The 16,001-nt window shown below is 47.7% G+C and overlaps 1 protein-coding gene across 2 annotated transcripts in view; it reads right to left on the reverse strand.

The window, feature by feature from the left end:
• Positions 1–16,001, reverse strand: part of LOC136592274 (zinc finger protein 665-like) — a 77,919-nt gene that overhangs the window by 16,912 nt on the left and 45,006 nt on the right. For both annotated transcript variants that reach the window (XM_066588587.1, XM_066588588.1), the window contains 4 exons: positions 13,733–13,824; positions 13,574–13,649; positions 13,387–13,478; positions 13,128–13,224 (listed from right to left, as the gene is read on the reverse strand). In XM_066588587.1, coding sequence (XP_066444684.1) covers positions 13,128–13,224; positions 13,387–13,478; positions 13,574–13,649; positions 13,733–13,824 — 357 coding nt within the window. The remainder of the gene's footprint in view (positions 1–13,127; positions 13,225–13,386; positions 13,479–13,573; positions 13,650–13,732; positions 13,825–16,001) is intronic.

Genomic DNA, 16,001 nt, shown 5'->3' on the forward strand with positions numbered 1-16,001 from the left:
TCATAACACACGATATCACAACTGAACCCGGGATGAAGGTAAACTTAAAACCATATAGGATTCCAGAAGCCCGTAGGGAAGACCATGCCCCCTTGACCTGGATGAAGCAAAATAAGGGAAAGAATGCGAGGGTGACGAGGTGGTTTCTTTCGCTTCAGAACTTCAAGTTCACCCTTGAATATAGAGCAGGCACGTCACAAGGTAATGCTGATGCCCTGTCTAGGGTGCATTGTCTGGTCACCAAAAAGGCCCATCTCTTCGGTCTGGAGAAGAGGGGGGTATGTAGGCAGTTAAAGGGTGAAGTTGTGGATGGAGTATATCTCCCTCCAGGCTTTTAATCTGGACAGGGTGGTGATTCAGTCCATAGTTTCAGCCTGGTTCCCAGAGAACTCAGCTGTAGGCACTGACCCCGTTACTGGGGCATAAAAGACTGCAGCTCTAGGGAGTCAGTGTCCGACAAGCTGAGGAGGGAGTACAGCCTTGCAGCGTTGACCTGAGGGGACCTCAGCGTGGTGCATCTTTTCATGTGTTAAGTTGAATGGACTTTTCTGTTGCTTTTGCCTGGAATAAAACTGAAGTTTTATACAGTTTCTAGTCCAGAGTGTCATTGCCGCCCCCACCCTCTGGAGGACTTTGTATCTATCAGGGGTCAGTACAGAGGTTTCTCCTATCATCTATTATCCATCTATCGTTTAGCACCCGTTGGTGTCTATTGTAGGTGATAATACTGTATATGACATATTCCCGTATGTGACATTGTGGAGTGGAGAACGATAAATGTCTGCATTCGTCTGGTGCCCACGATCATGCCTCTTTTCGATAATTCACATTGCCTCGCCATGAGCATGCAACCTCATTGATAACACTTCACAACTTACACAAGTGAGGGCGTTTCCGATCTGTCCCCATGGTAACGCCACTTGATTAACATACTGCTATCCCAATTATGGCACATCAATGTATATCAGGCACTGCACATAATAGAGTTCTCTTACAGAATATTTAGCCCTTCACAAGTTTTGGCCTGAGGGCCCTTTTACATGGGATGATGGTTAGGTGCAGAAGTGCCCGCAATGTGTCCTACTGATAATAGCTCTTCTGCTTTCACACTGGAGTGCAGATTGCTAAGTGGACTGAGAAACAAAAGGGTTGGAGATCACTCCGCCCGCCTACCTCCGATCACAGTAAACAGGCAGTCGCTCACAGATGAGGAACAGCTTGTTTACACAAGTTGACTGACTTGATTTTAATTCGTGCATAAACCGATCAGCGAACAATAATCTTAAAATGGTGTAGTTGGAAGGGACCTCAGGGGACATCGGGTCCAACCCCCTGCTGAGTGCAGGATTCACTAAATCATCCCAGAAAGATGTTTGTCCGGTCTCTGAAGACTTCCATTGAAGGAGAACTCCCCATCTCCCGTGGTAACTTGTTCCACTCATTGATCCCCTCACTGTCTAAAATCTAATCTGTCTCCTCCCTTTCAGTTTCATCCCATTGCTTCTAGTCTTTCCTTGTGCAGATGAGAATAGGGCTGATCCCTCTGCACTGTGACAGCCCTTCAGATATTTGTAGACAGATATTAAGTCTCCTCTCAGCCTTCTCTTCTGCTAAACATTCCCAGATCCTTTAACTGTTCCTCATAGGACATGATTTGCAGACCGCTCACCATCTTGGTAACTCTTCTCTGAACTTGCTCCAGTTTGTCTGTCTTTTATAAAGTGGGGTGCCCAGAATTGGACCCAGTATTCCAGATGAGGTCTGACTAAGGAAGAGTAGAGGGGGATAATGACCTCATGTGATCTAGACTCTATGCTTCTCCTAATACATCCCAGAATTGGGTTTGCCTTTTTGGCTGCTGCATCACATTGTTGACTCATGTTCAGTCTATGATCTATTAGTATACCCAAGTCTTTTTCACATGTGCTGCTGCTTAGCCCAATTCCTCCCACTCTGTATGTGCTTTTTTCATTTTTCTTGCCCAGATGTAGGACTTTACATTTCTCAATGTTAAATACTAGAGATGAGCGAGTATACTCGCTAAAGGCAATTGCTCGAGCATTGCCTTTAGCGAGTATCTCCCCCACTCGAGACAGAAGGTTCGGGTGCCAGCGCGGGGGAGCGGTGAGTAGCGGCTGTCAGCAGGAGGGAGCGGGGGGGAGAGAGGGAGAGAGAGAGATCTCCCTTCCGTTCCGCCCCGCTCTCCCCCGCAGCTCCGTGCCCGCTGCCGGCACCCGAACCTTCCGTCTCGAGCGGGGGAGATACTCACTAAAGGCAATGCTCACTCGAGCAATTGCCTTTAGCGAGTATACTCGCTCATCTATATTAAATACCATTCTGTTAGTTGCTGCTCACTGTGCAAGCTTTTCTAGATCTTTTTGAATCCTCCCTCTCTCTTCCCTAGTGTTGGCTATCCCTCCTAGCTTTGTGTCGTAGGAAATATTTGATCAGTTTCCCACAATTCCCTCCTCCAGATCATATATAACAATGTTGACCAACACTGGGCCCAGGACAGAGCCTTGTGGTCCCCACTTGATACATTCTTAAACTTGGATGTGCAGCCATTTATGACCACTCAAATGCTTTACTAAGGTCAGGATATACTGTATCCACCGCATTTCCCTGATCAACCCAGTTGGTAATTCTGTCATAGAAGGAAATTAGATTTGTATGGCATGCCTTGTTTGTTACAACCCCATGCTGGCTCTGGTTCATTACTCCATTCTGACACTTCCCCCTACAGTTTCTGCAGACCACATTATATTCTCTTTAGATATTCCCCCTCTTTCCATTTGATAAACATATTTTTCTTCGTTTTTAACATGTCTACAAGTTCTGTGTTCATCCATCCATTCTTCCTTCTTTTAGGCATTGGTAACGATTGTGCTTTGAGAATCTCATTTCACAATATTTCCCTTCTTGGACATTTCTGTCCTTAAGAACATCCGGCCATTGGATTCTTCCTCTTTCTGAGTTCAGTGAAATCTGCCTTTCTGAAATCCATCCTTGCGGTCTGAGTCTTCTCAGGTCTTCCTCCCCTTGTTATCCAACATCCAAGGATATCATGATCACTGCCTCCTAAGGTCCCAGCCACCCTTACTTCCCCAACCATTCCCTCCCTGTTGGTAAGAATTAGGTCCCAGATAGCAGATCCCCTTGTTTTCTCTTCTGCATTTAACGATAAGACACTGAAAGTAGGAATCTGAATGACAATCTATGTAAAAGGGTCATAAGGCGATTTTATTTTTGCTTCTGTCTGCAGAATTCTATCAGCAAGCTTTAACTCCTTCAGGACCAGATATTTTTCATTTCTCTTTCCCTCCCCCGCCTTCCAAGAGTCATAACTTATTTTTGCAGGACAAGTTGTATTTTTTATTGTACTATTTAATGCATTGTACAGAAAAACATTAGAAATACAAAAAAAAAAAAGAAAAAAAAATTAAATTGTGCCATTTTTGGTGCATTTAGTTTTTACAGCGTTCATTGTTCATTCATAATGTTCTGTGGGTCAGTAGGGTTACGGCGATACCAGATTTATAACATTTTTTATTAGGTTTTTCTATTTTTGCTTTCCGTTGCCGCATTCTGAGACTCCTTATCTTCTCAATGACTGGACGGGTGTGAAGGGTTTTTCTGCAGAGTGCGCCAAGGTTTTTATTATTACTATTTTGGGATGCATACAGCTTTTTGATCAATTTTTATGCACATTTTTGGGACTTGTCATTTAAAAAAAAAAAAAAAAAAAAGAGAGAAGATTGCTATTCTGGCCTTCTCCTTTCTACAGCCTTCTCTGTGCGGTACAAATAATGTGACATTTGAATAGTTCAGACTTTTACAAAAGCAGCAATACCAAATATGTGCGTATAATGGTCAAGTTTTTCTAGAAAAATGGCAATATGGGTTTCGTTTTTTTTAATTTAATGTTTTGTTTTTTTCACTGTTAAAAGAAAGTTTATTAAATCTTTTCTTATCTGAGGCTCCCAGGTCCCACTATTAAGCCAAAATGGGGGCAAGAGCCTGGCGGTCACCCCCCAACAATTTTTACTTCGGTCAAACCCTCATTAGCAAGGCACACCTTAGCTAAGCACCACACTACCTGCAACCAAGGACAATCACTGTCTGCGGGTCACACCACTGCCTCTTCTCCTGGGTTACATGCTGCCCAACCCCCCCCCCCCTCCCGCACGACCCAGTGTCCATAGCGCACACAAAAGTGTCCCTGCGCAGCCTTCAGCTGCCCTCATGCCACGCGCTGGCCTCATAGCCACACCACCCTCATGTCTATTTATAAGTGCGTCTGCCATGAGGAGGAACCGGAGGCACACACTGCAGAGGGTTGGCAGGGCCAGGCAGCTACCCTCTTTGAAAGGGGTGGGCGATAGCCCAGAATGCTGTTGAGAAATTGACGTTCGATCATTCCAATCCCGTGCCACCTCCGTCATAAAATGTCAGGAGCCACAAATGTGGGCGTAAAGGGGACTCAGATGCCAGCACTTCTACCCATCTCCACAATGCAGCAGCGCATACTGACACCAAAGATTGGTTTGAAGCAGGAGGTGTCTCAAAAGTAGCAACCACAGGTATAGAGTGAACCAGTGAAAGTCTCATAAAATCACTAACGCTTCCTGTGAACGCTCCAATCCAGAATCTCGGATAACTGTGGTTACGCTGATCCCCGAACCCCAAACAGGAGGAGGAGGTGGCATAATTAGGCCGAGAAACCATGACCGAGGTGGGACCCGCAATACTCTGTGTGGGAAGCACGTGAGCGGGCCCAGGGTCAGGCTCGTTCACAGTCTCCACCTTGTGTGACCCAAGGTGCCGCGAGTTACATAGCAATGGGAAATCCATGTGTCCCCACGCAATTCATTCTGTGTAGGTGTCAGACAGCTGAACACCGCAATGGAAAAGCCTTCTGCACTCTGCACCCTACCCAAGTTAGTCAGTGTATTTGTGCAAGATAGGTAAAACACCGCAATGGAAAATCTTTGTGCACCCACAGCATAGGTGAACCCATGAAACTCAAAGACAGTATTACACATGAAGAAATCAGAGTGCCCAAACATGGCAGAGTTTCACCCTGCCAAGGACCTCTGCCTCGGCCCACATTTCTGCCCAATTCATTCTCTCCATGTGTCAGATAGCTGAACAACGCAATGGGGAAGCCACAGTATAGGCGAGCCCCTGGAACCCAGGGACAGTATTAAGCAGGAAGAAAAGAGAGTGCCCAAACATGGCAGAGTTTCACCCTGCCAAGGACCTCTGCCTCGGCCCACATTTCTGCCCAATTCATTCTCTCTATGTGTCAGATAGCTGAACAATGCAATGGGAAAGCCTTTGTGCACCCACAGCATAGGCGAGCCCATGAAACTCAAAGACGGTATTACACATAAAGAAATCAGAGCGCCCAGCCTCGGCTCGCACCCTCAGTAATCGTGGGCATAAAGCGGACTTGGATGCTAGTACAGCTGTGACCGTCTCATTAAATCAGTAACGGTTGCTTTCATCGCTCCAAGGACTTGATGAACCACAAAGAAGTTCCCCAGGCTAAATCTGGCGCAGTTGATTCTTCCCCCACAGGACCTTGGCTTCTGCTCACACCCTCAGTAATCGTGGACCTCAAGCGGACTCGGATGGTAGTACAGCTGTGAATGTCTCATTAATGCAGTAACACACCTTTTGTATGGGCCAAACTACTATCTCAGATAACTGTGGTAACAAGAGATCAAATACATGTTGCTCATTGCTGATCCCCAGACCCCAAGCAGGAGGAGGAGGTGGCATAATAAGGCCTAGAAACCATGACTGAGGTAAGACCCGCAATACTCTGTGTGGGAAGTACGTGAGCAGGCCCTGGGTCAGGATCAGTCCCAGCCTCCACCTTGTGTGACCAAAGGTGCCGTGAGTTACAAAGCTATGGGAAATCCATGAGTCCCCACACACTTCCATCTTTGTATGTGTCAAGCAGCTAAACACCGCTATGGGAAACCTTTGTGCACCCACAGTATAGGCGAACCCGTCAATCCTTTTAATAGCAAGTGTATAGGCAGACACCAGTAACATTTATGTAGCAAAAGTATAGCCGAACACCTGAAAAAATATGGTTACTGAGAGTGAAGGCGAAGGCTGGAAAAATTAGTTAGATAACAGTATAGGCGAGCACCTGAAAAATTGGTGTACCAAGAGTACAAGTGTACCCCTGAAAAATTGCTCAACCGCGCGGGAAGGTGAAACCCATAAGCATTTTTAAGAAATACGGCTCGCTGTTGCGTAATTTGTAACAGAGCCTGGAGGCAGCCCTCCGAAAAAAATTGGTTTCAGTCAAAGTATAAAAACTTTTGAAACTTTGAAAAATTGTAAAAAAACTTTTAGAGAGAGCCTTTTGGACCGCAGAAAAATTGGCAGTTCCCCGTGATGACATGCTGTTTTAGGAAAAGGAGTAGGAGGAGGAGTAATAATGTCCTAGAGTGATTGACAAAGCTAATTCCCCCTTTTTTGTGGTGATAGGGAGTGCATTTTTCTGCTGTTTCAGCAAAAAGAATCATTAGGTTCCGCTTCTTTCCGCCGGTGGAGAAGAGAAGTCTGGGGAAATCCAGCCTTTGTTCATTTTTATGAGTGTAAGCCTGTCGGCACTGGCAGTTTACAGGCGGGTACGCTTATCCGTGATGATTCCCCCAGCTGCACTAAACACCCTCTCTGACAAGACGCTAGCAGCAGGGCAGGCTAGCACCTCCAGGGCGCACAGCGCAAGTTCGTGCCACGTGTCCAGCTTTGACACCCAATAATTGTATGGAGCAGAGGCATCACGGAGGTCAGCGGTACGATCGGCTATGTACTCTCTCACCATTTTTACATTGCTCCCTCCGACTCAGCTTTGACTGGGGAGTGGTGACACAGTCTTGCTGGATAGCCATAAAACTAGCAAAGGCCTAGGAGAGTGTTCCCTTGCCTGCCCTGGACATGCTGCCTGATCCCTGCGCCTCCCCTGCTAGTTCGCCCTCTTAACTGCGTCTTCTGCCACTAGCGCTGTCAGATGGGAACTTTAGCATCACTTTTTCCACCAGGGCCTTGAGGTATTGCATCACTCTTGTACCCCTTTTCTCTTCGGGAATGAGTGTGGAAAGGTTCTCCTTATACCGTGGCTCGAGAAGAGTGCACACCCAGTAATCTGTGTTGGCCAGAATGCGTCTAACGTGAGGGTCACAGGAAAAACAGCCTAACATGAAGTCAGCCATGTGTGCCAGGGTCCCAGTACGCAACACATCGCTGTTCTCCCTAGGAGGATCACTTTCAGGATCCTCCTCTTCAGCTTAGACACGCTGAACAGATGAGAGGCAAGCAGCATGGTTGCCCTCTGCAGTGTGGCCAGCTGTTTCTTCCCCCTCCTCCTCCTCCTCCTCTCCCTCCAAAACACGCTGAGATATAGACATGAGGGTGGTCTGGCTATTAAGCAACATAACTGTCATCCCCCGTCTCCTGTTCCAACCGCAAAGCGTCGGCCTTTATGCTTAGCAGCAAACCTCTCAGCAGGCAAAGTAGGGGGATGGTAACGCTAATGATGGCCACATCGCTACCACTGCGCCACCCACGTTACAGCTGATATTCCACTATTGCTCTACGCTGCTCGTACAGCCTGGCCAACTGGTGCAGCAACGTGTGGGCACATCGCACAGCAGGCGGTGCTCTGGCAGCTGAAACCGATGTTGCAGGGTCCTCAGGGTGGCAGCGTCCGTGGTGGACTTGCAGAAATGTGCGCAGACGTGGCGCACCTTGCCAAGCAGGACAGACATATGGGGGTAGTTTTTCAGAAACTGCTGAACCACCAGATTGAAGACGTTGGTCAGGCATGGCACGGTTGTGAGGCTGCCGGGCTGCCGAGCTGCCACAAGGTTACGGCTGTTGTCACACACACCCATGCCCGGTTGGAGGCTCAGCGGCGAAAGCCAGAGGTCAGTCTGCTCTGTCAGACCCTGCAACAGTTCGGGGGCCGTGTGCCTCGTGTCACCTAAGCTGATTAGTTTCAGCACAGCTTGCTGACGACGTGGAGGAGATGGGGAAGGGGGGTTTGGAGGAGGTCGCATAAAACGCCGCAGATACCAGCACCGAGGCAGGACCCGTTATTCTGGGTGTGGGTAGGATGTGAGCGGTCCCAGGCTCTGACTTGGTCTCAGCCTCCACCAAGTTCACCCAATGTGCCCTCAGGGAGATATAGTGGCCCTGCCCGCCTGTGCTTGTCCACGTGTCCGTGGTTCAGTGGACCTTCCCAGTAACCGCGTTGGTGAGTGCACGATTTATGTTGCGGGAGAAGTGCTGGTGAAGGGCTCGGACGGCACACCAGGAAAAATAGTGGCGACTGGGGACCCAGTAGCGTGGGACCGCCGCCGCCATCATGTTTTTGAAAGCCTCCATTTCCACAAGCCTGTACAGCAGTATCTCCAGGCTAATTAATTTGGCAATGTGCAAGTTTAAAGCTTGTGCATGCGGGTGCGTGGTAGCGTATTTCCGCTTTCGCTCCAACGCTTCTGTTAGCGACAGCTGAACGTTGCGCTGGGAGACATTGCTGGATGGGGTGGAGGACAGTGGAGGTGAGGGTGTTGGTGCAGGCCGGGAGGCGCTCGTGCCTGTGTCCTGAGAGGGGGGTTGGGGCACAGGGGAAGAGGTAGTGATGTGACCCACAGGTGGTGAATGGCCTTCGTCCCACCTTGTGGGGTGCTTGGCCATCATATGCCTGTGCATGCTGGTGGTGGTGAGGCTGATAGTGGTGGCTCCCCAGCTGATCTTGGTGCGGCACAGGTTGCACAGCACTGTTCGTCGGTCGTCCGCGCTCTCACTGAAAAACATCCACACCTTTCAACACCTAGCCCTCTGCACGGAGGCTTGCCGCGAGGTGGTGCTTTGGGAAACAGTTGGTGGATTATTCGCTCAGGCCCTGTCTCTACCCCTGGACACTCCACTGCCTCTTCCAACCTGTCCTGCTGCTGCACTTATCTCCCCCTCTGAAGACCTGTCCTCAGTAGGCTTAGCAAACCAGGTGGGGTCAGTCACCTCATCGTCCAGCTGCTCTTCCTCCGAATCCTCTGTGCGCTCCTCCCTCGGACTTACTGCCCTTACTATTACCTCACTGACAGGCAACTGTGTCTCATCATCATCATCCTCCTCACCCACTGAAAGCTCTTGAGACAGTTGCCGGAAGTCCCCAGCCTCATCACCCGGACTCCGAGAACTTTCCAAAGGTTGGGCATCGGTCACGACAAACTCCTCATGTGAGAGAGGAACCATTTTTTCCCACTCATGGCAGGGACCCGAGAACAGTTCCTGGGAGTCTGCCTGCTCAGAATATGTCATTTTCATGGAATGTGGAGGCTGTAAGGAAGGAGGAGCAGCAACCAGAGGATTCAGAGTTGCAGTCCCTAGGCCGGGAGTAGTGGACTGTGTAGAAGACTGGGTGGTCGATACATTGCTGGATGCGTTTTCTGCCATCCACGACAGGACCTGCTCACACTGCTCTGTTTGTAATAAAGGTCTACCACGCGGGCCCATAAATCGGGTTATGAAGCTGGGGACCCCAGAAACTTGCCTCTCTCCTAATCCCGCAGCAGCCGGCTGTGATTCACCTGGACTAGGAACTCGGCCTGTGCCCACACGCTCGCTTAGACGTCCGCGTCCTCGACCCTTACCCCTACTCCTCATCATGGCGGATTGAGAATAGAGCAGGGCTCAAATAAATTACTCCACTGTACAGCGCTGACAACTGTGGCTAATTCACCGCACACAGAGACTTGTAGATAATAGAGGCTGTGTGGAGTGGCAGAAGAATCTAAAGCCAGTGGATAGTGCTGATAACTGCGGCGATCTCAATCCCACCAAGGAAAGGGTATTGTGAGACGCTCTGCACAGCGGCTGAGCTGAAATACTTTGCAGTGGCCCCGGTAATATTACAGTACTGTTTAGCAGTGAGACCGCTGTCTAATGCACTGCAGACAGAGAACGGTATAACTGAAAGGCTCTGCACAGGGCTAGATGGGTAAAAAAAATAAAAAAATTGGTTTACTACTGCTCCCAGCCAGCCACAAGTATAATGCACACGGTGAGGAGGAGCCCTAAGAAGGATCGTTGGGGTTCTTGTAGACAGGATCCTACTCTAACACTTTCCCTATCTCAGCAGCTCTGTCCCTAAACTCTGCGTAATGCACTGCAGACTGAGAACGGTACAACTGAAATACTTTGCAGCAGTGTAATGGAGATCTTTTTTATGGCTATTTTGTAGCCATTATCCTTGATGCCATATATATTATATTTATGTATATATATTTATTATATATATATATCTGAACAGGCTTTAATATATCAACTAGGCCCCGTGTGGGAGATATCCTATATGTATTTTCTGTATTTTTGTCAACTGTGAATATACTGTATTTTGTCTATAATGGTTTAAACCTCTGGGGGAAGAAACATCACCCCCCCCCCCCACCTCCACAAGAATTTAAGGAGCAGTGCCTATTGTCCCAAATACTGGTTAAACCAGTTCTAACTGGCCAAACCTATCTAGGAGTGCTTTGTCTTGGACAGCAGAGAGGAGAAACAGGATGTTCTCCTCATGAGACCAAATTCAAGAATGAACTGAGCGTGCTCACTGAAGTTCCTCCCAGATGGATGACATCACAAGCTACCTCACAAATACCTCCCTCTGAGAACGACCAATAGGCTCGCTAACTACTGTAACTGTATTCCTAAATTACTTCACTTCCTGTGTTGAAACTTATTTAAGTTTTACGCGCGCTTAATAAAGGGAGATTCTTTTGGGACACATGATGTAGTCCGTGTGGTCTTTGAAAGGCTCTCCAGGCCTGTACACATATTATTTAATTTGGAAACGCACAGTATATCGAATAGCGAATTTGCGCTAACACCCGTATCTAAGGAACTGACCCCAGACCTGTTCTACATGTTTATCCTGTGTAAGTAAGAGAATGGCTTTGATGTTTGTTATAACACCAGTCTGTCCTTGTAGGAGCCGCCATATATATATCTATTGTCTAGGAGGTAGACCTTGTCTCACTAGACCTTATCACTTTATGGCCAATTTCAGAGTTTGAGAACATCATTGATGCAAAGCTGGGAGCAGATGGCCGATGACTGAGCCGTTATAGTGTATAACATAGGACACGGATTGTAATAGAGCAGAAGCATCTTGGACCGGGGGAGAAGACAATCTCTCCATGAAACCCGTCTGCTCTGCACTGCGGCTTCTGCAGTGAATAGATTAACTCCGGGCAGACGTGTTTAACCCTTTCCAATCCACTGTCTGGTGTCTAAAGACATTATGATTTAAGGCTGTACAGCTCTGATGTTGGAAGACGTCCGTCGGGGTTCTCTTACTGTATATTGCCAGCCTCTCTGCTGTGGGAGCCTATCCAACCTGTCACCTCATGCAGTACTGGCTTCAGCCAGCAGATAGCGCCATTGTTTAACAGCAGAAAAAGAGTAAGCCCCCCTAGGAAAACCAAAATACAAATTGGATTGGAAAGTGTTAAGGACGGCTCCTAACGGATGCAGTTGGCATGTTGTAGTATGGCCCCGTAAGCCCTTTGTACTGTAAAGTGTGTTTATGTCTAATCACTTGCTGGATGGATTTCACCTGTAGACATTTACAGCAGATCACCTGCTTTTAGGGAACTTTGTTCATTAGTATTAATAAATTGTCTTGTGTCCACCCACTTGTCCATCTTTCCTAGGCTACTTGGCAGAACAAGTAGCCTAGAAAATACTAGATTTCTGTTTTACGGTGAGACCTCTGTCTAATTGACTGCAGACTGAGAACGGTATAACTGAAAGGCTCTGCACAGGGCTAGATGGGTACAACAGTTATGCACACGGTCAGATGTGGCCCTAAGAAGGCCCATTGGGGTTCTTGCACACAGGATCCTACATTAACACTATCCCTGAATAAGCAGCAGCACTATCCCTAATCTCTGCCAGCGTGCGTCTGGGACGAGCCACAGACGGGCCCACTTTATATACTCGGCAGTCACCTGATCTCCCCAGCCACTCACTGCAGGGGGGTGGGATAGGGCTGGAACGTCACAGGAGGAAGTTGTAATGCCTTCCCTGCATGTCTATTGGCCAGAAAATGGCGCTAAACATGCGGGGAAGGAAATGGAATTGACTCGAGTACCGCGTGGTGTTCGTCCCGAGTAACGAGCATCTCGAACACCCTAATGCTCGAACGAGCATTAATTTCGGACCAGTGTGCTCGCTCATCTCTATTCAGGACATTTAATTTGGAGTCATTCGGTTGTCCTAATGGGGTTAAACACTACATTCCTAAACTTCGTTTATTGCAGAATTGACTTTTCACAGCGGCTGTTTCCAGGAATAGGAGCGCAGGTTTTATATGGACTTCTACTGGAGTCCAGGAGAAGCATAACCCTGTCCGCTTGGCCCCTGCATTCAGTTGGGTAGTGCCAACCACAGCTTGATGGATAAACCAATAACGTGTCAGCGGGGGAATACCCCACTAAACTGTGCCACTCATGTTCCGGCTGTTTGCCCCGCTGTTCATCACCACTGCTCAGCCCAGAAACTAATATAATGATCCAAAGAAGAGCCGGGAGAGGATTCTATACATTCCCGGCTCCTGCAGATAATACAATGTATCACTGCCTGTTACTAGAATGGAGCGCCAATGAGCAACCGAACATTAGGCCGGGCTCACAGGGCCGTATGGTAAACATTGCAGCATTGTACTGGTCTGAGGGGCTCTGTATCACGAATGCTCGCTCATGACGGTGACTCTCACGCACCATAACTCCTGTTATGTGTAAAACGCCACAGATATACAATGTAATGGCGTATTTACAGCGTTTGCATACGCACCCATAGAGAACTATAGGGAGCTCTATCGCATGTAACATGCGGCATATAGCACATGCCATGTTCTTTTTTACTCGTGCATTATACACAATGAATATATCCAAGTATGAATGGATCAATGAAAATCAGTGAACTATCATTCACTCCCCTCACCGCAAATTATGTGTGCGTGCACTGCGCATGTATTGCACAACCAAATTAGGGTCACGTGAGCCCGCCCATGAGGAGCCTCCCAGCTCACTATTACCTACCTGTGGGAACGTCCTCCTCCACTTCACTCTTCCACAGGTGATCGCCCCTCATCCTCTCTTCTTCCAGTTCCACTTTAATATCCGTCACATCTTCACCCTGATGTGTCATATGGAACAATTAAGTACAATATGGTGGAGAGACGGAAAGTCTAACAAATCACCCAAGAGACTGCCAAAGTCTATGACTGTGGAACCAAAGAGCTCCCCCCCCCCCCCCCCACACACACATAGCCGTACTACAGGGCTCAGCACCATCTACCTGCTGGGTCTCCAGGACATCTTCCTCTGGACAGCCCTGGGAATACAGACAGCTGGGACATCTCTCTGGTGGGTTTCTTTCCATAAGTCCATCTGTAGAGACACGCAGTAATGTAATAGATATAAGCATGTGGTGAACAGATGATGGGAGCATCTAGGTGACCCCAATGACCGTCTCCCCTCCTTACACTGCTGATCAGCCCTTATATCCGGCTCTTCTGCTTCATCTTTAACCTCAACCTTAATCTCCATCAAATTATCACCCTAAACAGAGAAGAAGGATGTAACATGCTCTTTGGTTCCATCATTTTATGGTCAGATTCTGGTAAGACCTCAGCACCATCTACCTGCTGGTTCTCCGGGACATCTTCCTCTGGACGGTCCTGGAAATACGAAGGATGGGGACATCTCTCTGGTGGGTTTCTCCTCCCAGCACCATCTGTGGAGGCACACAGTGATGGATATGTGAGCTCCTTCCTCAGATGGAGGAGCCAAGGATATTTATGTATTTAGACAGGTCGTCTGGGGTAGAAAACCGATCTGCAGATACTAATTAGGGAAATCTATAGCAAAGGGTCCCCAATGAAGACCACTATCATATATCAGCCGAATAAAGAAATACAAGAATTATTTTCTTACCGATAATTCCTTTTCCATGAGTCCATCCTGACAGCACACATGGAGGTATACCAAATCACCGAGCCCTATGGGGGGTTGCACTGCCTGGAGGGCCTTCCACCCAAAGGCCAATTCCCTACCAGAATGGAGATCCAAGGGATAATGCTTAGAACATGTGTAGATGCTACACCACGTTGCAGCTTTACAGTCTACTCAGTAGGGCTTCACCAGCTTCGACCCATGAGGAAGCACAAGCTCTTGTAGCATGAGCTCCTAACTCCTCAGGGGAGAGCAGATCTCTGGCTTTACCTGCTTTCTGAATTGATGATGGTTTTCCCTTATTCGGACGCTGGCATTGAAGGAATAAGTTATCGGATTTATTTTTTGTGACCTGTAAATAGGTCAGGACTGCCCGTCTGACATCAAGCTGTGCGGGCGCTGTTCTTTACCATTAAAACCAGACAGAAGGAGGGCAGAATTACTCCCTGTTCTATGTGGAACACTGCCACCGCTTTAGGGAAAGAGGTAGATCTAGTCTCACAACTATTCTTTCGTCCAGCACTTATGTAGGACGCACTACAGGATCATTCCAGTATTTCACTAATCAGTCCACTAGTTGTAATAATTACCAGTAAGGTCACTCTGATGAATAGGTTTTGCAGCGATACCGAATGTATGGGTCTCAAAGAGGTTTGCAGAGGCTGCCTAACACTAAACTAAGATCCCAGAACTTGTAAGGTCTGGGCTGCTGAGATCTGGACCATCTGCTCCGCCTCAGTTGCAGAATTTCCTCTATACGCTAGAGTATATATTGGAGGTAGAGTTCTTTTGACGCTTAAGAAAAGTGAGTATTACTTCGGAGAACAGTCTTTGGTCCCTTAATCTCTGCTGCTCAGTAGCCAGGCTGTCAAGCTTCATGCAGAGGATCTCCTGGCAGACCACTGGACCACAAGCCAGAAGGCCCTGCCTGAGGTCAGCGGAATCGGAGCCTAGAAAGGACAATGACAGGAACCCGGCCTTTTTGGCCCTGCTGGGCAATGAATACAACCCTGGTCTGGCAGTTGTGGATTTTTTGCAGATTCCAAGAATTTAAAAGTAGGGGGAAAAAGGATGCGCCAAATCTATGTCCCATTCCTGTGAAGATGCCTTTGGTGCCAGGGGATTGTCTGCTGGATTTAAGGAAACCAATGTCTACATTTTGTATTTGTCTTTGATGCAAGAGGTCCATCTGGGGATAATCCCATTGAGATGACGGCAGATCAAGTAGGTCTCATTTTTGGGACTATTCCCCTGGATCTAACCTTTAGACACCGAAAACCTGCAATAATGTTTGAGAGCCTTTCCGGTGACTAGCCAATAAGGATTTCATCTAGTTCTCCGCGCAGGATACTATTCTTCTGATAGACGTTTGACGATGGAGAGTCTGGTGTTGCCAGACATTTTTTATGTGTTTTCCACGAATTATAACTTCAGCTTGAATCGACATTTCCCAAACTGCTCTGAGCTCTATATAGCTGGAGGATTTGGAGCAGACATAAGCCGGACAGGACTCCTGCTGTCCCGCATCTGTGGCCTGCGCTCCCCAACCAGACTCACTAGCCCATCTGGATGGACCATTTGACTTTTGTCTTCTGTTGACAGGATTTCCTGCTGGAGGGACCTAGAGTGGAACCCATCTCCAGACAAGTGCTCCTATGACAGAATACCCTCATTTTGTGTGAGGGAAAGGAGTAATCCGTAGAGGAATCAAGGAATACCCCGAGAACTTTTGGGTGTCTGAGTACATGCAGGAATTAAATGATTTTGAACTCATTTTAACCGTAATCTAATATATTTTCGGTATGCCGGGTGGATGGGAATACATTGTGCGCGCCTTTGAATTCAACATGCAAATGATGTTGCTCTGATTAACTCCGTGAATCGTAGACCTGATCGAGCTAATTTCAGACAAACTTCAATAATGTACTGATTAAGGACTTTAAATTTAAAGTATGGTCT

The sequence above is a fragment of the Eleutherodactylus coqui genome, chromosome 1, assembly GCF_035609145.1.
Source record: "Eleutherodactylus coqui strain aEleCoq1 chromosome 1, aEleCoq1.hap1, whole genome shotgun sequence".
NCBI classification, from domain to species: Eukaryota; Metazoa; Chordata; class Amphibia; order Anura; family Eleutherodactylidae; genus Eleutherodactylus; species Eleutherodactylus coqui.